This window comes from Carcharodon carcharias, chromosome 5 (assembly GCF_017639515.1).
Source record: "Carcharodon carcharias isolate sCarCar2 chromosome 5, sCarCar2.pri, whole genome shotgun sequence".
Classification (NCBI taxonomy): Eukaryota; Metazoa; Chordata; class Chondrichthyes; order Lamniformes; family Lamnidae; genus Carcharodon; species Carcharodon carcharias.
The window spans coordinates 98038566-98064460 of record NC_054471.1 but is presented as its reverse complement, the minus strand read 5'-3'; the positions used below and the strand labels follow the sequence as shown (position 1 = coordinate 98064460).

The window sequence follows — 25895 nt, the reverse complement described above, 5'->3', positions numbered from 1 at the left end:
GGGGTGGAATGAAGTGTTTCTTGGTGGTTTAAGGAAGAAATGGCAAGCATAAAGGGTCAGAAATGAAGAAAAGGGCGAGCTGGCAAATACTTAGCAAAATGTTCTAATTCCATTGGGGCTTGACATTATTGTGAGATATGAGGTCATTTTCACCTTCACTGCCTGGGTAGTTAACTGGTGGAGTGGGCCACTTACCTATTGTGAAAGCTGCCAAATTTCCATGCCATTGATTTCAAGTTGATGAAATTGTGAGGTCTTCGCCCTGTAAAGAGCAATTTTTAATATTTATCGTTTAGTCGTTACAGTCAATGCTGCATTTGGACACTTCAAACCAAATGTGGCACTGAAATCAAATATAAATTAGCTAGAACAATACAGATTTTAGCAGTGCTAGTTAAAATAAGGGCTGTTTAATTGGTTATCTCATGACTGAGTTGCATTGTGTTAACTCAAGTAGTACACAGACCCTATCATGGCTTGAGTCACGTTGATTATTGCAAGATAAATGCAAATAAGGAAAGCCATCTTGCTGTATTTCATCTGCAACTGTTCCATGCAAGCAAAGTAATAATACAGTTAAAATGGCAATGCAGTATTTATTGCTCTGTTTGTGCCTCTGTTGCAGACACTGCATTTTTAAAAGGGTGCACCACTGGTTAGCCAAAGCGCCTGTGTTTCAGGCATTTGATCACCTTGAATATGCAAACCTGGAACTCAGGATCATGGTCTCAGGATAAGAGATCAGCCATTTTGAACTGAGTTGAGGAAAAATTTGTTCACTGAGGGTTGTGAATCTTGAGAACTCTCCGTCGGGCTGTGGATGCTCAGTTGTTGAGTAAATTCAAGGATGAGATCAATAGCTCTTTGGACTCACATGTATGGAGATTGGGGCTGTGGGGGGGGGGGGGGTGCTGGCAACTGGAGTTGAGGTTGAAGATTGTCTTAAATGGCAGAGCAGGCTGGAGGGCCTCTCTTCCTTTTTCTTATTTTCTTATTTTAAAATCGAGGCCCTATGAAATACGTAGGACCTCAGTTGCCATTTAAGGTCAGAACTGGTTGAGAAATTGTCTGATCAGTTCCACAGGAAAAAGAGCTGAAGAGGCCCAGAAAATTTAAGGCTGAAACTATTTCTGTGAGATCTGCAGGAGTGAATTAACAAGAGATATTTGATTTAAATACGATTTGAAAAGATAAAATTCAGTTTTGTTCATGCCCAAAATTTAAGCTATTACACTGAAGCTATAAAAGAAAATCTAAGAATCCTCATAACGGGCTGGATTTTGTGGTGCCAGCAAGCAGCATCACTTTCAGCTTTCACCTCTACTTGATATCGGAGAGGCCCCCCCAACTTCAAGAATGCATATGATAATGCAGTAATCCAAAAATTATGGTGGGCCAACTAACGATACCCCTGAGGGTTCATTATTTCAAACACCAGTGACCAGGTTTTTGCTACCCAGACAGGTAGCTCGAGGCAGGAGTTACTGACTGGCAAATCCGCCTCAGTATAAAGTGCCCCATTGGACCCATTTTTCGCTCTGGGAGGCAGGTGCGGAATGGAGTTGGCTCACCACTGCCAGATGAAGATCAGAGCCACCTACAAAGGTGGTCGGTTGCAAGGCAGGCTGTTTGAAAGGCCCATCTTGGTTCTCTGGGACTCTTATTTTAGGCCCTCTATTCCTCAACCTTTACAGCCCCTCACACCCCACCACCCATTCTCCATGACACCTCCATTGAACCATGTTCAAACCAACCCCCAATGACCCCATATACCAGCCATGCCAACTCATGCACCCCACCCAACTTAATGGTCCGCTAGAATCAGCCAAGTATCAATATCAGAAGCTATAAGAATTTGACACCTCTTTATCTTTTGCAAATAAACATTGAGCCAATGACAAAAGAGATTGGGCTGAGAGCCCAGTCTCCTGTACAAGGATTATGTGAGTGACAAAGGTGCAGAGAAGATTGGCAGCTTTATGGTGATACAGTAAGCTATTTTTTCTGCCATCTCTTTTGCTAATGGTGCAATGTTTATTTTCACAAGATAATGAAGCTGTTATTGATATGCACATGGGAAACAGGGTAATTTGATAAGGTGGATTCAAAATTGTCTTAGTTGTAGGAGACAGAGGCTGACGACAGAAGGATGCTTTAGTGACTGGATGCCAGTGTCCAGTGGCGTACCACAGGGATCTGTGCTGGGTCCCCTATTATTTGTCATTTATATAAACAACATAGATGACTATGTTGGGGGGTAGGATTAGTAAGTTTGCGGATGACACAATGATTGGCCGGGTGGTTAACAGTGAGGTTGAGTGTCTTGGGCTACAGGAGAATATAGAGGGGATGGTCAAATGGGTGGATAAATGGCAGATGGAATTTAACCCTGAAAAGTGTGAGGTGATACACTTTGGAAGGAGTAATTTGACAAGGAAGTATTTAATGAATGGCATGACACTAGGAAGTTCTGAGGCACAAAGGGCCCTTGGTGTGAGTGTCCATAGATCTCTGAAGGCGGGGAGTGCATGTTAGTGGGGTGGTGAAAAAGACATATGGGACACTTGCCTTTATCAATCGAGGCATAGATTACAGAAGTAGGGAGGTCATGTTGGAGTTATATAGAACCTTGGTGAGGCCACAGCTGGAGTACTATGTGCAGTTCTGGTTGCCACATTATAGAAAGGATGTGATTGCACTGGAGGGGGTGCAGAGGATATTCACCAGGATGTTGCCTGGGATGAAACATTTAAGTTATGAAGAGAGGTTGGATCGACTTGGGTTGTTTTTGCTGGAGCAGAGAAGACTGAGGGGCGACCTGATCGAGGTGTACAAGATTATGAGGGGCATGGACAGGGTGGATAGAGAGCAGCTGTTCCCCTTAGTTGAAGGGTAAGTCATGAGGGGACATAAGTTCAAGGTGAGGGGCAGCAGATTTATGGGGGATGTGAGGAAAACCTTTTTACCCAGAGGATGGTGACAGTCTGGAATGCGCTGCCTGGGAGGATGGTGGAGGCGGGTTGCCTCACATCATTTAAAAAGTACCTGGATGAGCACTTGGCACGTCATAACATTCAACGCTATGGACCAAGTGCTGGTAAATGGGATTAGTTAGATAGGTCAGGTGTTTCTCACATGCCATTGCAGACTCGAAGGGCCTCTTCTGCACTGTGTAATACTTTGAAGGCTTGGTTGATTGACATTTTTATTGTGTTGTAGCAACAGCAGTTTTTTAAAGAAAATTATGAATGGGTAATTTTTGAGCATTGCGCACATGCCACTGTTACTATAGGGTTCATTGGTTCTGTACAGCGTATATACTGGGTGACTAGGCATGGCAGTGCCATGAGTTGGCATGAAGAGAATGAGGGGCCATGGATGTGTGGGAGGCATGAGTTGGCATGGAGACGGCATGGGGAAGAGCTTTTGACCCTACCTTTCAAAAGATTCCTGAGTCCAAACTATGACTCATGACTCCTCTGAGGGATCATGAATCACGAGTCATGGAGAAGCTGGCCTAGCCCACAATGGAGCTGGCCAGGCAAGAAGTGCAGGGTACTTGCCCCCTACCCTGCACCTTTATCCCGTGCCACCGAAAATTGGAAGCACTAGGAATCATAGAAAGCTTGCGGCACAGAAAGAGGCCACTTGGTCCATCGTGCCTGCACCAGCCAAAAATCAAGCCGTCCAACCTAATCCCACTTTCCAGCATTTGGTCAATAACCCTGCAGGTTACAGCACTTGAAGTGCACACCCAGACACCTTTTAAATGAGTTAAGGGTTTCTGCCTCTACTACCCTGTAAGGCAGTAAGTTCTAGAACCTCACAACCCTCTGGGTGAAAAAACATTTCCTCATTCCCCCTCTAATCTTTCTACCAATCACTTAAATGTATGCCCCCTCATCACAGATCTCTCTGCTGAAGTAAATAGGTCCTTCCCATCCACTCTATCCAGGCTCCTCTCAATTTTATACATGTTAATCAAATCTCCCCTCAGCCTCCTCTGCTCCACATGTGCTACGAATCCAAGAATTGGGTCCTATCCACCATTTTTAAATCCCCCCACCCACCTCTGTTGCAACATGGTTCGGTGTATGAAAACCCAGGTCCATGCAAGGAACCAGCGTGAATTTGAGCTAATTCCCCACTGATTCTGAATCAATTATGCTTGTAAATTTTACACCAATATTTTCAGGTATAAGAGGCTGCCTCTCAATTTGTGAATACTTAATGAGGAGGTCTGCACTTTTTAAAAAAATAACTGATTTTTTTTTAAACATTTCTTAACGTTAAACTTTGTAAAAATCTGATAAACCTTGTTAAAAAGTAAAATATTTGACTTTTTAAACATGATTTACCCATGATTTTTTGCATGATTTATTATGCTTTATATATATATATATATATCACTTTTTAAAATGATTTATCTAGTCAAATTATTGTACTTTTTAAAAATGTTTACATTTTCAATTTTTTGTAGAGTTAATTATGCCTATTAAAAATGTGATTTTCCACTGCCTTTTTACTGCAGCATCCTTTTCCTCCAATTTGTAACTATAAACAATGCCTACAACTGCCTGCCTTTTTCACCCGCAATAGACTGCGCTACTGGCCCTTGCTGCAACCCTCACCAGCATGGGAGGGAATCCTCTTTCAAGGCAGCCAAAGTTCTTGCCACTGGGATCACAGTAGGTTTATGCAGAGATTTATTCGAGGTCATCGGTAAGTGCTGGCGCTGAGTGCAAAACCTAGGCCATTACGTGTTTCTTGCCTTTCTTTTAATTAAAATCGAAACACAAAAGCACACTAAACATGAATCTGTGACAGATGAGGTTCGACATTACAATTTATGCATTGTCCAAGTTACTGTTTATTCACATGCTGGCATGTTATTTGTTTTTAATAAAACAAAGCAATCTCTGGAATTCTTGACTAAAGAATGTCTTTAGATTGTTTAACTTTAGTAGTAATGTTCTACAAAATGAGAATACATATGGAAGTACTGTTTAAAAGAGGAAATTGATTTTTTAAATTTTTGTTAAGAACAGCATAATGGATATATTTATTTGGAGATTCCTTAGTTTAGTCTGTCCCTTTATCTCTCATATTTATTTGGCAGATATGAAGTGTGGCAGATAACATATTGATAGCTACCAACAAAAGCGCTTTCAGTAAGTCACATTGGTATTTTGTAGGTCCTTTCAGGGTTTCTGTAATCTACATTTCTTTAACTAACCTTTCTCACCTCCATAGCTGCCACTGAAGCATTGTAACAGTTTCTTTCTTTTGAAACAATTGAACATAATTTGCAAAAATTGAGCAACTTGTACTGACATTGTATATTTGGAATTACAATGGTCTGTGAATGAATTTTGGAAGTCCAGCAGCATTCTTTCAGTCTTGTGAATATTAATAACTTTAAATAAGAAACTATGACAGTGAATGAAAATGAGCATGATAATTAACATTGTTACAGTCCAGTGACTGACTGAAACGACCACACAACAGGATTTCACAGTTTATGATCTTACTGTAATAAACAAATGAAGAGCAACACTAACTAGACACTATTCAGTAGGCAACTTGTAGTGTAAGCTATAGGAAAACAACAGAAAATTCTCCTCCATGGTTATGCTTTACTCAGTCCCTTAAGTGGACACTTCATTCTCCAGAAACTTGTCCAAAACTACTCTCAGTTCCCCAATGGGTTGCTTCCTTTTCCCTTTTCCAGCTGTGTAACTTCTAACCCCCAAATTGGCTTTCACGGTGAGGAATGAATTGGAGATTTTTCCCTCTAGCCAAGTTAGGCAAACCTTCCAATCTTGTTTAAAATCCTCATGAACTCGATCTCTTCAATCTGAGCATGAGCTCCCAACCATGTTTCATGTGGTGGCCAAGAGGGTCAACATTTTCTCGGCTTAGTGAAGGACTAGCTGCCTCTATCTTTCTGGTGTCTCTCTCTGTCTATCTCAGATTTTTGCAGACTGACTGTCTATGAAATTCAGAGCTATGGTAATAAAAACCCTGTACCTCGATACTACCATGGCTTGCTATGGACTCTTTCTCCCTCAAAGCCTATCTCCATGACAATATGAGTCACGTGGGGCTTGTATTCAGGTAGCAATACTAGTTAGCTATCCTTTAGACCCTCAACTCCATACTATCATGAAATAAAATAAACAAGTTAAAGTATAACTGTTTACCAAAACCTAATGTTCCGAATACCTCCCTATGACTTGGAGACTAACAGTCTCTTCACTGTCAGTATAGCTGCCCTGATCATTGTTTACGTTACGAATATCTTGCACTTTTTTCCCAGTAAGACAACCTGAGCCCTTCTTTAACACTTACAACCAAGCTACCCAAGCTTATTGTTGTGCAGAATTCAGAACAGGTCACATGACCCCATCCATTCCTCCATTTTACCCTAAATTAAAGAGAGAGTTCCAAAATATAACAATCTTACAAGCTTCATATTTGTAACAGTATGTACAAACATGCATAAACTATTGCAGTCCTACTGCATCCAGTGTTGTGTTTTGCAGTTCATTGTGGCACTGTAGCATGATCAGTATTCACCCTTGTCATGGAGCATTAAAAACAGAAATAGGCCATTTGATGCAACTGGTCTGTGCCGGTGTTTATGGTCCTCACCACTCTCTTCCAGCCCCTATTCATCTAACTCTATTTGCCTATCTTTCTCTTCCTTTCTCCCTCATGTGCTTATCTCATTTCCCCTTAAATGCATTTTATCTCAACTATTCCTTGTGGTACCACATTGCACATCCTTACTGCTTTGAGTAAAGTAATTTCTCCTGATTTCCCTATTGGATGCATTGGTGACTATCTTATATTTATGGTTCCTAGTTTGCTGTCCCCACAAGTGGCAACATCGTCTTTACCTCAACCTTATCCAACCTCTTAATAATTTTAAGGTTACAATCAGCCTTCACTTTTCTAGAGACAGAGTTCCAATCTGTTCAGTCTTTCCTGATAAATATGTCCTCTCCACTCTAATGACCCCTTGTGAATCTTTTTGCATCATGCAGAACTTCGACATGTGGCTGCATTTGCTGATGCTGCAACTACAGAGGGTGCACTCCCACACATGCAGCTGCAATGCCTTTGACTGTGCCACACTGATAACACAGATCGAAGAGAGAAAAGAACACACAACAATGTTCTCTCTCTCTCTCCCGCACCCCCTGCTCCCTCTGTCTCTCCTGTTTCTCATTCTCTCCCACTCTCTCTGCTACTCCCTCCTGCCCACTCTGCCGTTTCCTCCCGCTCTCTCTGCCGTTTCCTCCCGCTCTCTCTGCCGTTTCCTCCCGCTCTCTCTGCCGTTCCCTCCCGCTCTCTCTGCCGTTCCCCCCCGCTCTCTCTGCCGTTCCCTCCCGCTCTCTCTGCCGTTCCCTCCCGCTCTCTCTGCCGTTCCCTCCCGCGCTCTCTGCCGTTCCCTCCCGCGCTCTCTGCCGTTCCCTCCCACGCTCTCTGCCGTTCCCTCCCGCGCTCTCTGCCGTTCCCTCCCGCGCTCTCTGCCACTCCCTCCCGCGCTCTCTGCCACTCCTTCCTGTTCTCTCTGCAACTCCCTCTCACACTCTCCACCATTCCCTCTGCTTCCCACTCCCTTCGCCGCTCCCTCCCACTTCCTGATTCCATCTATTCTCTGCCACTCCCTCTAGCCCCCTACTCCCATCACTCCCTACTTACTCCTGCTTTCCGTTCTCTTTGCTGCTCCTTTCACACCCTCTGGCCTCTACATTCCCTGCACTGCTTCCGCCTTGCTTTCCATTCCCTTCACCGATTCCTTCTGTTTCCCACTCAAACAGGAGGGAACGGCAGAGGGAGGTGAACAGCGCAGGAGGCAGACAATGGGGGTGGGAGGGGGAAACAAGCAGGAGGGAGCAGCAAAGGAATTGAGGGCACCAGAGGAAGCAGTGAAGAGAGGGTGAGAGAGGAAGTGGAAAGTGGGAGGGTGTGGCAAAGGGAATCGGGTTGGAGCGTGGTGATGACGGTATCAGCAAAGAGCACGGGAGGGAGTGGGAACTGGACAGCGGGGTGCATCTTGATATCAGCAACAAGAGAAACATTGCATAAGCTGGCAGGTGGAGTGGGAGGCAACTTCCTGTTCCTATTCAGCAGCAAGAGTTTATGGTGACTGGTTTAACATGACTTCTGATTTTAATTCCATCCCTCCAGAAATGAACCCCAGTGCTTGGTTTGATTTTTGTGGGCTTATTAACCTGTATTACTGCTTTTATTGATTTGCGCATCTAGATCCCTAAATCCTTTTGCTGCTCTACCACGTTTACACTCTTATTATCCAAGCAATATCTGTCGTCCTTATTCTTCCTAGCAAAATGTAAAACTTACAAATATCTATATTGAAATTCATTTGGCAAGTAGACACCCATTCGGAAGGTTATTAATGTCATCATGTATTTTTCATAGTCTTTGTCAGTGTTAACAATACCATTTGGTGTCACCTGCAAATTTTGAAATTATGCTTCCAATTCCTGAGTCCAAATCTTTTATGTAAATTGTTAGCAGTAGTTCTAGCACCTATCCCTTTGAAACACTAGTTCTCATCTTTTCCAATCTCAGTCACTATCTGTAGCTCCTACTCTCTCTTTTCTATTCTGGAGTCAGGTTGCTCTCCATTCTGCTACTTGTTCCTGACTCCACATACTCTGTCCTTAATCATGCAATATCTTATCCAAGGATTTTTGAAAACCCCACATATTATATTGGCTATGTTACCTTATTCTACTCTTTGTGTTACTTAAAAGAATTTCGTAAGTTTGGTCAAGCATGACCTTCACCTTTGACATCTGTGCTGACGGCTCTCTTATATTTTGAGTTTCCAGGTATTTTTCTGTTGAATTTTTCAGAACAGATTCCATTATTTTTCTGATCACCAATGTTAACCTAATCAGTCAATGATTTCCTGAACTTGTTCTGTCTCGCTTTTTAAATTTCAGTAAAACACTAGCAATCTGCCAGACCTTTGGCATTATTCCTCTTTCCAATTAATCTTTACATATGTGTAATTGAGTCTCTTCTTTCTCTTCCCTAGCTTCTTTTATATGCACAAATGCAATCCATATGGACCAGGGGTCTTATCCTCTCTAAGTTTGATTGGTTGATCAACTTTCCCATCCTACTTTCAATCTTAATTATCTTTGTATGTTTTATGATCTCTTCTTCCAATACCAGCAAGTGCATTTTTATTTTACAAATTTAAAATATATTTTATGAACTGGGGAATAGAATTTTGGTAGACATGTTGTTCTGGATTAGTGTTTTGGATTAGTCTGCAAATGTGTGGGTGTACTGTTTATTGTATAATGTGTGAATGTATATTATGTGCACTGATGTACAGTGTCACAGGTGGGTAAAGTGAGGGTTCAGTTTTCAAACTGTTGAATCTGAATCTTAGCCACGCTATGTGGATGGATGGATTCCTTGCTGACTCACTGTTATTTGGCTTCTTGTAGCCAGCCAAAAGTCGGGCAGTCATTCATCCAGTTTTGTACCGGACAGTCTGGTTTTTAGTGGGTCTGCCTCTTTTCTGGATGCTCTTGTGCCTAGTATTTTAAATTTGGAAACGCCCAGCCAGAGGAAGGCCCAGTGATAAAAACAAAATACTATGGATGTTGGAAATCTGAAATAGAAACAGAAAATGCTGGAAAAACTCAGCAGGTCTGGCAGCATCTGTGGAGAACAAAACAAGAGTTAACATTTTGAAGATAGAGTGAGTCAGTTCTGCTGGAGAGAGAGGTCGAGTGTGTACATATGGCGGCGCATGGCACTGAATGTGGATCTTGCGATGTGGCGAGAACAGCAGCCTGAGGAATTTTGTATGCCCCAGAGATACCTATAATCCTGGATGGATTCAAAACATGAGGGATGGAACTTCAGCTGGAATCCACATGGGGTAAGGCAGAGATGGAGACAGTTGCTGAGGAAGGAAATTTGACTGTGAAAATGAGTTTTGGTAAACACCTTGTCAAACATCGGGAGGGTAATGGAAAGCAATGAAGGTGACCAGGGTGAAAGAGACAAATGGAAATCCTTTCAGAAAGAAAAGCAGTACTTCTTCAAGATAGGCATTCCTGGGAAAGAAGTGACAATGAATTAAGCACTGAGATAAAATCAAAATGCTGCGGATGATGGAAATCTGAAATAAAAACAGAAAATGCTGGAAAAACCCAACAGGTTCAATGAGATGTTTACTCACAGGCACTCGCTGTTGGTCACTGACCAATAGAAATGATTTTAAATTACATTGATATCAACTGATGAAGGCTAGAAGGTGGGTGTTTCAAATGGCCAGCCTCAATGGCTAATATCAGCATCATTTAAGATCATTTCCAGGTCAGCGAGTGCCCACGAGAAAAAGATCTTCTCGGACCTGTCCCTGTGTTGTGTGCCCCCTTATGACGCCCTCGTATTATACGCCTTGATGAACATTGAGCCATTGTCCCCATCACCATTCACTACTTCAAAATGCCTACTAGTTTTACCATGATGGGTAAATTGACTTTAAATTGTTGACATTATTATACTCTATATAAGTTAGTCCATTATTTGTAATTATTAATTAAATTTAATCAATAACGTATATCAGTACACAAATGTGATTGCAGTGCTTGATTTATTTATTAAACTGTTAGGTCTTACACTTGTAATCATTTTTGTGTGTGTGCATGCGTAGTGTTGGTGGGGAGCAGTGTCTGATCTTCCTAAGCTCCATCAGTGGCCACCCTAACCAAATGTGGTGACCTGAAAGCAGGCACTTGGATAAAACGGGGTTAGGGAGAATGCTTTCTCCTCAGAAATGAATGTGTCCCTTTTTTTTAAATAATCTTAGCTTTTGTTACTAGTCCTGAAAGCTTGGTGTGCAGCACATTGGTGTTTACAACTTTGAGCTCTTGTACTTGGCTGTGCCATAAAGAGAAGCATCAAATAGAAGCCGGGTGAAACCCACCCACCTGAAAGGATAGAAAACTTGAGGATACATCCCATGCAACCTCTCCTCATCGATAGAGTTACCATCTCTGGTTGGATATATCTCTGGAGATGTCACCACATGACCTGCTGCCTGCAGACACCCTGCCCTCACATCCTGTTGTTGGTTGCCCAACTTGTCCATCCTTGCTGTGCACATCCTTCCCACACCATTCAGAAAGCATGCAGGCTCTTGACCATCAGTCAAAACAGCATTTTTCCTGATATTTTTATAAATGATAAATCTGCAAAGAAAATTAAAATGAATAAAATAATATCCCTATGATTTTTCTGTTAGATTGCTCAGAGCAGTGTCCTGGAGGTTAACCTTTAATTCCTGGAGACTCCAGAACATGCCTGAAGAGTTGACATCCCTACTCATGTATGACTAGTTGGCTCGATTAATACGAGCTGAGGATAGGCCTACCTTACCCCCTGCTAAGAATTGTGTACAGCATCGAGGATCTTAAAACAAAGAAGAAGGAAATTTAACAATCAGGCCAATACACTTCCCAGCTTTGTTCTTGTATGCACCTTTTTTGAAACTAATATCTCAATGGAACTATTGGTAAAAGGCAGGAGTTTTGGTAATCTTTATACATTCAAGCTATGTGGAATATTTTGAAAAGGCATATTGTGTATATTTGAATAAATGTTCTTCCTCAGGACATAAGCACATAATTTAACCTGACACTTAACTGCATTGTTGCTGAATTACTACATTGTTGGAAGTGCCAACTGAGGCCTCATCTACCAATTTAGGTGAATGTTAAAGATCTCATAGCACTATTTAAAGAAGAGCAGGGAATTTTCCAATTGTCTTGACCAGCATTTGTCACTCAACTAACACTACCAAAACAGTTTAACTTTCATTTATCTTGTTGCTTTAAGAGACTTTGCTGTGCGCCCATAGGCTGTTGGGTTTTCCCCCATAACAATAACCATATGGCAGAAATAATTCACTAGTGTGAAGCACCTTGTGACATTCTGAGGATGTGGGAGCTGTTATATAAATGCACAATTGTTCTTTTTTTCCTCTCCTATAATATTAGACTAGACCAGCAAAATGGAGATTCATGTCTCTGCTGACTTGAGCTTGCATGCAAAAGAACTGTAATTGTTACCCTTCTAAGTGTAATCCTTCATAATAACTAATGTTGAAATTGTAACTTTTTAAACTCCATCCTATTTCTCTTCCCTCCTGTTATCACTTCATCACTCTCAAGCAAAGCAGTCTATTTAATTGCCTGAATACATGAATATGGGAACACACAATGTACATATTGTGTCTTTTGCTTGACTTGTGCAACATTTCCAGTGTTCAGTTTTCTGAACACAATTACATACATGTATTTCATCAGCTTAACTCAAAAACAAGTAGTCGCAGCCTTTGTTGTGTCAACATCAGAGTTATATGAGTTGACATAGCACATTCCGTAATTAAGTTCCTTCAAAATGTTATGTTAAAAATGCGATTATCTGGAAAGCAGGTAAATTCTACAATTATAGTAATTCTGTAATAATTACACCTGACTGTGAGCTCATTAGAATTAGCATTTATTCAATATATACAAACATTGTGTGCTTTCACTGATGACATTATGAAATAATTAAGCGATCCTGGTAGACATTTACATCTTTGTAAAAAGCAACACATTTTATTGAATGTATGGTTGCTAAATTTGCTTGACACAAAGAAAGATAGGAAAGTAAATTATGAGGTGGCCTTATAATCTGCAGAGGGATTTAGATAGGTCATGTGAGTGGGCAAAGAATTGGCAGATGGAATATAATGTGGGAAAATATGAACTTGTTCACTTTGGCAGAAAGAATAGAAGTATATTATTTAAGTAGAGAAAGCTTGCAAAACTCTGTGGTATGGAGGGACCTGGATGTCCTGGCACATGAATCAGAAAAAGTTAGTGTGCCGGTACAGGAAGTGATTAGGATGGCAAATTGAATGTTGTCATTCATTGCAAGGGGAATGGAATATAAAAGTAGAGAAGTTTTGCTACAATCGTACAGGGCATTGGTGAAACCACATTTGGAGTGCTTCATACAGTTTTGGTCTCTAATTTGAGAAAGGATGCCCCTTAACATTCAATGGCATTATCCTCACTGAATCTCCCACTAGTAACATCCTGGCGGTTACCATTGACCAGAAACTGAACTGGACTAGCCATGGCTGCAAGAGCAGATCAGAGACTAGGAATCCTGCAGCAAGTAACTCATCTCCTGACTCACCAAAGCCTGTCCATCATCTACAAGGCACAAAACAGGAGTGTGATGGAATACTCCACTTGTTTGGATGAGTGCAGCTCCAACAACACTCAAGAAACTTGACACCATCCAGGACAAAGCACCCTGCCTGATTGGCACCCCATCCACAAACCTTCACTCCTTCCACCACCAACGAACAATGGCGGCAGTGTGTACTATCTATAAAATGCACTGCAGAAACTCATCAAGGCTCCTTAGACAGCATCTTCCAAGCCCATGACCACTGCCACCTAGAAGGACAAGGGCAGCAGACACATGGGAACACCACCACCTGGAAGTTCCCCTCCAAGCCACTCACCATCCTGACTTGGAAATACATCGCCCCTCCTTCACTGCCGCTGGGCCAAAATCCTAGAACTCCCTCCCTAATAGCACTGTGGGTGTACCTACACCACAGGAACTGCAGTGGTTCAAGAATAGAGCTCACCACACCTTCTCAAGGGCAATTAGGAATGGACAATAAATGCTGACCTAGCCATCCCATGAATGAATAAAAGGAAAACATTAGAAGTAGTTCAGAGAAAGTTCACTTGACTGATTTTTGGGATGAAGAGGTCAAGTTACGAGAAGTTGGACAAGTTGGGCCTGTATACATTGGAGTTTAGGAGAATGAGGGGTGATCTTATTGAAACATAAGATCCTGAGGGGACTTGACAGGGTGGTTGCTGACAGGGTGTTTTCCTTACATAAGATCCTGTGGGAGAGTGTGAGATGAGAATTTCATTTCTCTTGGAGGGTCATTATTCTGTGTAATTCTTTTCCCCTAAAGAGTAGTGGAGGCAAGGTCATTGAATATTTTTAGAGCATAGCTAGATAGATTCTTGATTAACAAAGGGTATAGGGAATAAACAAGAAAGTAGAATTGAGGCCAAAATCAAATGATGGAGCAGACTCGTGGGGCCGAATGGCCTACTCCTCCTAATTCATATGCTTGTATGTTAATTCCTTTACTGAGGCAATTACTTTTATCAGAAATTAACAGAAGAAGAATTTATGGAAAGCGTCCTAAGAATGAAAGCTAAGAGCATGAATTTTAAGGAGAGCCAATTGGCTGTTGAATGATTTTGAATGGCTATTTATGTATAAATGAACACTTAAAATTATAATTTAAAGCAATTTCCTCAAAAGGCAAATTTACATAAATTGCTAAATTTAAACCGAAATCATGAAGCTCTGGAATACCCATTTCATTGAAGATCTTTTTTACAATGTTTCCACTTCATCCAGTTGTCACGTAAACAGAATAAAGTGCAAAATCCAGTTTTATATATTTTAGCAACACCGCAAGAAATACTTATTTTATGAAGTATAACAACTTTCAGATTACATAATTTGAATATTAAACACCTAACCTTAGATTGCGTGTGTGTGAAATAAATGTGAATGAATATATAAACTTCATTCTTGTAAAATTAATACTCCAAAGATTCCTACATTAAGTTCCAAGAGGGCGAATTCTGTTGACATCAGCCAGTGAGCTCCCTGCAGCATGCATCAACTGAGTATTTCTGGTGATCGCTCTCAGTTGCTGCTGCAGTTTTACTATTTAAAATTTGAATAGTGATATTGAAAATACTTGACATGCAAATGACTTCTCATTTTAATGATAGGGCAAAAATATGAATCTTTTGCAATATTTCAATGTTATTTCATATTTTAAGATGAAAATTCTTGGTGCTACAGTATTTCTATCCTAACATTGATTACCACTATGCTTCCTAACTGGAATATATGATCCGTCTATTGTTTTCCAGATTCTTTGGTCTTTGGAGCAAGGGTGTTGGGTTCCTGAAGAACCATATGAACTATCAGCCCAATTTCCTGCAGCTACTGTGAGTTAGTTATCTGCTTAGAGTCTTCTGTACACAAAACTGCGTGTTGCAATTGTGGAATATTAATGGAGTTTGAAGAGAGTGATGAAAGGAATGGTTTGAGCAATTTTTGGCAAATTGTTGGCAATTTTTTGGTTCTTTGTCAGAGGTTTCTTTGTTATTGAGCTTAAAACTTTTGTTGTTGATTATCATCTGTACTTGACTACAAATTTGAAACCTGCCCTGCATTCAACTTTCTAGCATAGTTACTAATAATAGGATGATTCATTAACATGGAGTTCCATGCTTTCTGCTTGTCTGCAATCTGAAGTGAATTTCTTAAAGGTATGAGAAATATGCTATTCATATTGTCTGAGGAATCAAGGGACGGGACAAGACATTTTTGGTGTTGGTGTTTTGGTTTCATTTTCAGTTTACAGAATAAATGTAGCTGTTGTTGGCTAAAGAATTCAATTTCCATGTATTGTAAGGATCTAAGTAATTCCATTGGGGAAGATCATCCAGGGAAATTGCCTTTTTAGAAAACTGTTGCTTAAGCATTTGTGTTTATCTTTCCCACTCTTTTGCCTAGCAAGCATGCCAACTCAAGTGATTTTATTTTGACTGACATGATTTTAAGGTGAAGTGAAGCTTTGCTTGTGACCTTACAAGCAGGATCTAAAATCTAAGGATTTTTGATGTGTTCAGAAATGCACCTTTCACGGATCTTGTTCCTTCTCCGATGGATCGTGGTAAACATAGTTAAAATGCATGACAAAGTAAGGATGCAAATGCTTCAGAAGAAGTTCAGAGGTGGTTTACTGGACTAATACGTGGAATTAGTGGGCTGCCTTATAAGGGAAGGTTAGACAGGCTCGGCTTGTATCCGCAGGAGATTAGAACAGTAAGAGGCGACTTGACTGAAAGCGCACAAGTTACTCAAAACCACAGTCAATTACCCTTTGAGTTACCTTAATTGGCCCTTTAACTGTTGGCAGTTGAGGGTTCTTGACAGGGTGGATGTGAAAAGGATGTTTCCTTTTGTGGGAGAATCTAGAACTAGGGATCACTGTTTAAAAATAAGGGGTCACCCATTTAGGGCAGAGATGAGGGTGGTGAGTCTTTGGAATTCTCTTCCTAAAAAGGTTGTGGAAGCAGAGTCTTTGAACATTTTTAAGGCAGAACTAGATAAATTCTTGATAAGCAAGGGGGTAAGAGGTTATCAGGGGTGGGTGGGAATGTGGGATTGAGGTTGCAGTCAGATCAGCCATGATCTTATTGAATGGTGAACAGGCTCAAGGGGCTGAGTGGCCTACTCCTGCTCCTAATTCATATGTATTTATTTTTTACAAGGACACAGAGGCTGCCCTTTTGAAATGGGAACAAAAGGACTCAAATTTAAGTATAAAGCTGTTTTTATACTGCATGAAATCCATTGCCAGTAGTGCCCCCACACTGAATACATGGCACAACAATCTCACTGAGATTCACTTCAGTTTTTAAAACGAGCCTTCCAATACAAGTCTTACTAAATCAAGGCAGGTTTACTTTCCAATTGTAGCCAGATTGCAAGTATAAACCAAGGCCAGAATTTTGCGCTTGCTAAGGGGGCACATGGCAGACGCTATCGATTGCAAAATGGGGTGCGATGACATCAGGAGGGCGTCGCAATGCTGTCACGCCACTTCATGATATTTCAGTTAGCAGACGTATGCGGAAGTCGGAAGCGTAGCTGCCCACAGTTAAAGGGCCAGTTAAGGTAACTCAAAGGGCAATTGACTGTGGTTTTGAGCGGCCTGTGCAATTTTACACTTAGCGCACAGGCCACTCGGCTAGGCTGCCTTCACATTTTTAATGCATTCTACATCCAGGGTGGGATAAAAGGCCCACAGGCAGATGCAAAGGTGAGTAGTTAGGAGTTTGGCTATGAATGGTTTGGAGCTGGTTTATAGATACTGTCTGGCATTTTTTTGTTGTTCTAGGGTAGTCTCTGATTTCTTAGGATTTGCAGAGGCCTTCTGCCAATAAGCCCTTTCAGTGCATAAACCTGTATAACTATCTGCCCAGAAATTGTGTAATCTACTGGAGGGACCTCAGAAGAGGGAGAGAGGGCCAGAAGGGAGAAGAAGCCAGCTGCTTGCAGGCAGCGTTCCAGGGAGCGACTTGTGGAACATAAGATACAGCCAGAAGGGGTGCAGGACCAGCAGCAGTGCCAGGCAGCAGGGTCCGAAAAAGACACCATTACATAGCAGGCAGAGTCTACAGGCAGCACTCCTGCTACCTGGACATGTCTGATGTTCAATGCCGAAGAAGGTTACACCTCTCCAGGGAGATTGTCGCCTCCACATACAAAATGTTCAGCCCTGAAATTGCTTCCAACTCTGTGGGTGGCCACCCTATACCAGTGTCTCTTAAGATTACAGTGGCCCTGAACTTGTACACCTCTGGTTCTTTCCAGGAGTCAATGGGAGATCTTCGTGGTGACTCCCAATCGACTGCCCACAGCTGCATCAAGCTAGTCACTGACACACTGTTCCAAAGGGCCAGCACTTTCATTCACTTCAGGACCGAGGAGGCCAGCCAGGCTTAACGAGCCTGAGGCCTCCCTGCAATTGCAGGACATTCCCCCATCCAGGGAGTCATTGACTGCACGCATGCTGATTAAGGTGCCAGAGAGGATCTGGGTGCCATTGTCAAAAGAAAGGGCTTCTTCTCTCTCAACATCCAGATTGTGTGTGACCACAAGAGCCAGATACTGCAGGTTTGTGCCAGGTATCCAGGAAGCTGTCCTAATGCCTGGTGTGAATGTTACTTGCCATTTGTCAGCCTAAGCCTGGATATTATCCAGGTCTTGCTGCATTTGGACATGGACTGCTTCAGTATCTGAGGAGTCATGAGCATTGGTGCGATCATCAGCGAACATCCCCATTCCTGACCTTATGATGGAAGGAAGGTCATTGATGAAGCAGCTGAAGGTGGTTGAGCCTAGGGCACAATCCTGAGGAACTCCTGCAGTGATGTCCTGGAGCTGAGATAACTGACCTCCAACAACCAGAACCATCTTCCTTTGTGCTTGGTATGACTCCAACCAGTGGAGAGTTTTCCCCCTGAATCCCATTGACTCCACTTTTGTCACCCTTTAGTCAATTAAGTCAAGCCCTGACCTCTGAAATAAACTTTGCAGCCCTTCTTCTGTGTCACGCATGATTCCAAGGCCCCTTCCCTATCTATTACATGAAGCACACTAAAGCCATTACACATAATGTAACACTTTTATAATGAAGGCAAAGATACAAGTGGACCAGTACAACCACAGCCCTACATCCCTTATACCCAACACCAATATCTTCCCTTTCCATTGGAACCTTATCCACACCCAACCACCACACACCCCCCCCCCCCCCCCAACATCCCTGTGACCTGTGGACCTGGTTCCATGTTCAGAGACCATTTCCAATGCCTGCTCCTCCATCTGACTGAGGATAAGAATCTTTGGGAATGGTCCAGCACATTGTGGCTCCTCTTCTTCTGTAAGGGAAAAAGTGCTCCCATTAGATCCCCTCAATATGCCGGAACATTGCAGCCTAACTCCTCCACCCCCACCAAAGATGCAGGTACAGTTCCTGTCAAACTGTTTGCACATTACCCTGACATACATGCCTGCCATGGTCTACCAAGGTGTATGATTATGTACCATTTTGCACTCTGTATTTCACCCCCCCCTCCCCCCCCCCCGCCGAGCATCAACATGTGCTGCCACCCACAAAGGCATCAACCCAAGGTTCTAACTGGAATTAGTACTCAACTTGGCAGAGTGCAAAAGGTCATTGAACCTCTTGTGGCACTGGATCCAGGTTCTGCGAGCTATATCATGGCCGGTAAACCAGGCCTGCCACCTCAGTCCAGGCATCCTTCATCACATGAGGCGGCCTCCTCTTCCTGCCCCTTGGCAGCAGGATATCATAGTGGTCACTTACTTCCTTAAGTAAGGAAGATCTTAAGGCACACATCTGATAAATGGGGCTCCAGGCATTCCTGTCATGCCTGGCATGGGCTCCGGCCAACGATGCCATCCCAGACATAGTAACACTCTAAATCAAGAACTGTGACCAAAAAATTTTGAAATCCAAACCAGCCCTGTGAGGCTCTGAGCACAGACTTCCAGCCTTCAGGGAGCTATATTTAAATTCCCCACCCACACCCTTCCTGTTCCCGGCACCCGCCCCCGCCAGCAGCATTGAGCCTCTCTTAGCACACGTTTCATGCTGGCCGGCAGTTAATTGGCTGGCCAGTGTGAAGTTGACTTAGGAAGTGATCGCAGATGGGAGCCAGGCTGAAAATTCAAGCCCAGGTATATTGGGCTGAGCCTTTATCATATGCAAGGTGCTTAGTGCTGACTTTTATTGTTACTGACTGCCAGAATTTTAGTCTGACCAGCATTGGGGTCATTGCAGCCGGTGGCTCTTTCTCTGCATGTGTTGCCCAAGGCCTAGGGAATGTGTTCAAATGTGACCTCGTTAACACAGTGTTAAATTGGAATCAGTTAGAAACAGTTCAGCTTTTTGAGGGAGTGGAATGCATTGCTAAGAATGTGATGGGAAGAGCTACAGATTGAGAAAGGCGCACAAACTCTTTTAGTAGGGTATAGTTAGGGTGGAGAGCTGGACCGAGGGGAGGAGGCTGGTTGCTGTGATACGGAATGTGAAGTTCTGCTCTGACCTATACCTTTCCCACAAATGGGGGGAAAGTGTGGGAAGAATGCAGATAACCACTTCTACTCTGTTTGAATAATGGTACTGTGTTATTGTAGTATCATTAATTAAACCAATACCTAAAATAATGTCATCAAATTCTCTTGTCCAAATAATGGAAAGGAGTAACAAAGGATTTGAGCAGCTGTCTTGTCATTTTATTTCATGCCACTTATTGAGCCACATGATATGAGCCATACAAACAGAAATTAACCATCTAACTCTGGCATCTAGTTTTGGTAATATCATTATCCTTTCTTTTCTGATAATGTGTATTTTATTTGGAATTGCTGATATTTATAAATTTAGTAACATACAGAACCACAAAAAATCACTTTGGTCCATCTGGCTGAGTCCAGTTTTGTGTTGCAAGTAAGATGTTTTATTTCGATATTGCACTGTTAGTTTTTGATTTTTATGTCTGTGAACTGAACCTAATAATTGAGAACAAAACGTTTTTGAAACTACTAGAGAGATTTTTATGTGTAGGCCCAGAATATTAAAGTTCAGGAGCATGTAATTTGGCCTGCCAGATTGTTACGGATTTTTTTTAAGTAGCAGCTCCTGTGTGCTGTTCAAAAGATGAGTTAAGCATAGACAGTATATGTTGTGGAAAATAATTCCACACGTTATTAGGAAGCTATAATTTGAACACAAATTGGGTTCCATGGGTGTGAGTTGTAATTCTAAATTGCACCATACAAACCTCCTCTTTTTGTCTAATTCTTTCAACGTATATTCTATTCATTTCCCCATCATGAATTATGGTTATGACCTGGATTGTGCTGCTTGAAAGAGTGGTGAAAACAGATTGAATATTAAGCTTCATAAAGGAATTTGATAAGTACTTGAAGGGCAAAAAAAAAAATTATAGGGCTATAGGAAAAGAGCAGATTACTGCAACTAATTGGCTAGCTCTACAAAAGGGCCTGTACTGGCATGATGGGTCGAATGACCTCCTGTGCTGTAATATTCTACTGTGGTGGGAGGATGCATCCTGGTTTAACACATGTTGGATAACAAGGAATTTAAAAAAAAATGTAAAGCATTTTCAGATGCAGTAATATAGTTTTTGTAAAGAGTTCTGACTGGTTGGAGGTTAAATAAACCTTAGAGAGGTTTATAAACCAGCTGTTAATATGTGTTGGTTTATGTTTGAAAAACAAAACAACTTATGATCTTTATGCCAAGTATCTTGATTTTTAAGAGTTTGTCTTTTGATCTGTGAGATGGTGCAGTTGGCATCCCACATCAGTTTGCATCACCAATTCTGTTTCTCCTGTTTGTAACAAATCTTTTTATTGCTTCTGGCATCAGAAAAATAAAATGTCGTTCTTTATTATTTTATTGGTTCAACCACTTCAATATACTATAGTGGTTCCGTGAACACATGCCATAATTGTGATTGAACTTTAATTTTGTACTTTGGTCTGCAAAGTCCTTGTGCTGTTTATCCCAAACACCATTTTAAGATGGAGTCTCTTGAAGCCAACCTCGTTCATCTCTCACGAACGGCTGTCAGCTCTGGGCTTCAAAATGAATGGCAGAAGTTCTCATTTTCCAACTAGAAAGGCTGCACCTAGTTCAGCAGTATGGCCTGACAGACCAAATCCGTCCTTTAGAAGGTGCCCTGATTATCAGAATGTCAAAGGTTTAATCAAATCAAAGCAAGATCTCGAACTCTAACTCAGTGAAAAGGCACTTTTATTAAAGACACTAAGAACAAATAAAGTGTCAGTCGTGAGACAGAAGACCTCCATTGGTTATGAAGCATTTTAGAATGCTGTGAGGTTGTGGAAGACCTTTAATGAATATCAATTCTTTCTTGCATTATAGGAGATCCCTGAATGCATTCATCCTATAGCCAAGACCTGAAAGAATCATGATTCAATATTGAAATTAGTGAAACCAACAGGAAATGTAATAAATTTAACTTGGCTACATCATACCGAAAATACATGGTACTCTTGTTTATGTCGATGTAAGCACAAGTTCATCTTATCAGTGGTGCAATCTCTCTGAGATAAATATATCCACCCCTGCATTCCTGGTGCTGCTCTGGCACCTAGGATTTGTGATTAGTTAGAGAGAACTCTTCCAATCTTTCAGACCAGCATTTGAGGAGCTGACAGAACAAAACACAGGTAGATTTAGATTTAGGGCTTTTTCACCTCTTTCTTGGATTTACTCAAGTTCTGTCGAAGGGTCATGAGGACTCGAAACTTCAACTCTTTTTTTCTCCGCCGATGCTGCCAAACCTGCTGAGTTTTTCCAGGTAATTCTGTTTTTGTTCTGGATTTCCAGCATCTGCAGTTTTTTTGTTTTTAGCTTTAGCAATATTGATGCCTAACTGTGCATAAACAAACAGGTGCTTCAGATGATGATGATTCATTTAACCTTTGACAGGAGTACTCATGTAGTGTGCCAGAATGGAAGCTACCAGAATTCTGTTGCACATCACCAAACAACAGCATAATGTTCCAATGAAGCTCAACGCAAGCTCAAGGAACAGCAGTTCACCTTGTGACTGGGCACTTTACAGACTCCTAGACACAATATTGAGTTCAACAATTTTAGATTGTAATCTATACTCCAATTTGTTTGTTTTTCTTTGCTGTTTTTTTTTTCCTCTCTTGTATTTCCTTTGCTTTTGGACAACTATTCAGGATCCTACCATTCACACCTCCTCAAGTCGCTCTTTTAGGTTCTTGTCCAATTACTACTCCCTTTGGCCTTGCATCATGAAATCTTTTGGCATTTAATCTATTTCCCTTTGTTCTTTCCACTCTCCTCACTTCCACATGCCTAAAACACAGTACATTTCTAACTTTTTCCACTTATGATAAAAGGCAACTGACCTGAAATATTGGGCTGGATTTTCATCCGTGAAGCAGTAGCAGGAGTCAGGAAATTTCTTAGCCCAGCTCAGCTCGCCTTCCTTAGGAAAAAGTGCTCAGAAAGATGGGATTTTTATTCCCAGCGAGCACATGCAGGCAGCAGTCGGGCCAGCCGAACTGGGAGAAATTTTGGAAGCAGCCACAGGCTGAAGAGTGCTGTGGGTCTTCGTCACAGTTATAATAAAAATGGAAAGGCCCACCAGCCGTCACCTGTCACACCTCATCACTCCCCACCCCCACACACTCCCTATGCCCTAGCCATACCACCTCATACCCTCCACCCATCTTTTACTGGCCCCTAATACCCCCCATTTCATGGTATGCCCCCAACCAACCCCCATGGCTCCTCTTACTCCCCCCCATGCCAAGGTGTACCCCTCAATCCCTCTGGCCCCTCATTCCCCCCCCCCATGCCAAGTTATGTACCCCACACAACCCCCATGGCCTTCATGCCCCCCCCATGCCTAGGTATGCCCCTTAACCAAACCCTAAGCTCCCTTATGCCCCTCATACTAACGTATGCCCCACACCACCTCCTATGGCTCTTCTTGCCCCCATGCCAAGCTGTGGCACTTTCATGCTCATTCACCTACTATACACTATATAGAACCACTGAATCCGACAGTGACAGTAGGATGTGTAAAAGCACTTTAAAAGAACAGTCATTCATTGATAACTTTCCACTTCCTTAAAAAAAACTCTTTCTACTGGCCAATAAAAGTGGCAATTATCCAGACCCTTTAAAGTATCAATAGCAGAAGCTGTAACCACTTGAAACTGCTTTATCTTGTGTAAATAAACATTGTGCAATTGACAGCATAGATCAAAGAGCCAGAGATGTCAATGAAGCGATTTTCCCTGGGGCTCAGGTGCTTCAGTACTCTAGTGGATTTCTGGGCTCTAAATATCTCATTTGAGGTGGATCTCCTATTATTGGAACTGATTGATAGCCCAGATCCTGAGAGTGTTGACATAGGAACAGGAGTCAGCCATTTACCCTGTTCCATCATTCAATTAGATTATGGATGATCTGTACAACAACCCTATTTATTAATTTTGATCCATATCCCTTGATGACCTTACCTAAAAGAAATTGATATAAAGTCTTGAAAATCTCTACTGACAGACCATTTGCAGTCTTTTAGGAGAGTGAATTCCAGATTTCTTACTCTGTGGGGAAATAATTCTTCTTGCTTTGACTTGTGCATGATCTAGCTTTAATTTTAAGATTATGCCCCCTTGCTCAGGATTGCCCTGCCAGAGGAGATAATTTCTTTGCATTTACTCTATTGAATCTTTTTGTCAATTTAAACACTTCATTTAGATCACCCTTCAGCCTTCTAAACTCAAGCGAATACATCCCAAGTTTATGCAACCTGTCCTCATAATTTAACCCTTTAAGCATGGATATAATTTCAGTGAATCTGCACTGTAACCATTTCCAGACCAATAAACCCTTCATAAGGCTTGGTGCCCTGAAACTGAATGCACTACTCCAGATGGAGCCTCACCAATATGCTGTATGACTGAGGCATAACTTCCTCCCCTTTGCATTCCAACTGCCTTGAGATAGAGGTCGTTATTCCAATAGTTGTATTAATTGCTTTTTGTGCCAGTGCACTAGTTTTAATTGATTTGTGTACCCGGAGACTCAAATCCCTTTGCTCCTTCACAATTCCACATCTTTCACCATGAGGAAATATTCCACTTTGTCTTTCTTGCATCCAAAGTGAATGATGTTGCACTTTCCCACCTTGAACGCCATCTGTCCTAATTTTGCCTAGTCACTTAATCTCAGTAAGCCTTTGAAATTTTCTGCTTCCATCTATACAACTTTCTCTACCTGCTAATTTAGTGTCATCTGCAACCTTAATTGTACAATTCTCTGTTCTTTCATACAAGTCAAAGATACATATGTGAAAGCTGAGACCCTACTCCTGATCTCTGAGGATCACCATTTGTCACATCATGCCAATCAAAGTAAATTCTCTTTATCCCTACTGTCTATCTACCACCTCCCAACTTACTAACTCATGTCACAAGGTCATAAAGAGTTGAGAGATCTGAAATTTGTGCCGAACACTCAATATATTGTAGATTTGCAGTATAAAATGGAAGTGGTACACGAAAAGTGACACCTGAATTCTTCGTGTACAGTGATCTTGACAAACATGAGAAATGCAGTAGAGTTCTTTCCAAACTTAGTTACAACCCAACAATCTGCAATCTCTTCCTGCTACCCATTGTAGCAGGGAACAGATGGACAATCCTTGGTGTATGACAGATGCTGGGAAAAGCAACATTTTATGCTATGGGTTTTTCCCTTGAAGGACATGAACCTTTTCTTAAGCAAGGTAATTAACCTGCCCTTTGAACCTACCTGCTGTGCCGAAATTGTGTGCCTTTTCAGCAGTTACTTGACTTGCCTTCATCTTAGTGTAGATAAATTGGGCATAGGCAGTGGGTCCCACGTTGTCTTGCATGACATGTGGGTAGAGTAGTTTTTGAGATTAGCGATGCAAGTGGATTAAGATTTATTTCCAGGAATCATCTACATGTTTGCACTGCACATCAGTTGTACTACATTTTTGCTTTGTTTGTTGTCTTAACTGAACATTTCAGGATGGCCAAGTGCTTATATGCTGCAGTGTTCAAGCTGGCCTAAATATATGTTTGCCATTTCCAATCTTTGCATTGGTTAGGTATACTATTGCAGGTGTATATGGAGTTACAAAATAAAACATGTACATCATGGTGTCAGCTGTGATTCAGTGATTGTGCTAGTCTCTGAATCAGATGATTAAAGTCCCACTACAGATACTTCTAGATTTTTAGTGCAGTACAGAGAGATTGCTACATTGTCGGAGTGACCCTCTCAGGTGGATTTAAAGTTCCCACAGGCTATTTCAAAGGAGAGCAGGGAAGTTTTCTGCAGTGTATTTATCCCTTAACCAGTATCACTAACAAAGCATTATGTGGTTATTATCATATTGCTACTGTAGAACCTTGCTGCTGTGTTTCCTACGTAAGAATGATCATACTTCAAAATGTACTACAGTGTCAAGCACCTTGGGGTGTCCTGAGGTTGTAAAAGAAGCTAAAAGAAATGCAAATCTTTTTTTTAAGAATTAATCAAGTAATAATGT

General features: G+C 41.7%; 1 protein-coding gene across 3 annotated transcripts in view; it reads left to right on the top strand.

Moving 5' to 3' along the window:
* The window catches only part of mcph1 (microcephalin 1), a 363873-nt gene that overhangs the window by 126102 nt on the left and 211876 nt on the right, over nucleotides 1-25895 (top strand). For all 3 annotated transcript variants that reach the window (XM_041188255.1, XM_041188254.1, XM_041188256.1), the window contains exon 13: nucleotides 15045-15122. In XM_041188255.1, the coding sequence (XP_041044189.1) occupies nucleotides 15045-15122 (78 nt within the window). The remainder of the gene's footprint in view (nucleotides 1-15044; nucleotides 15123-25895) is intronic.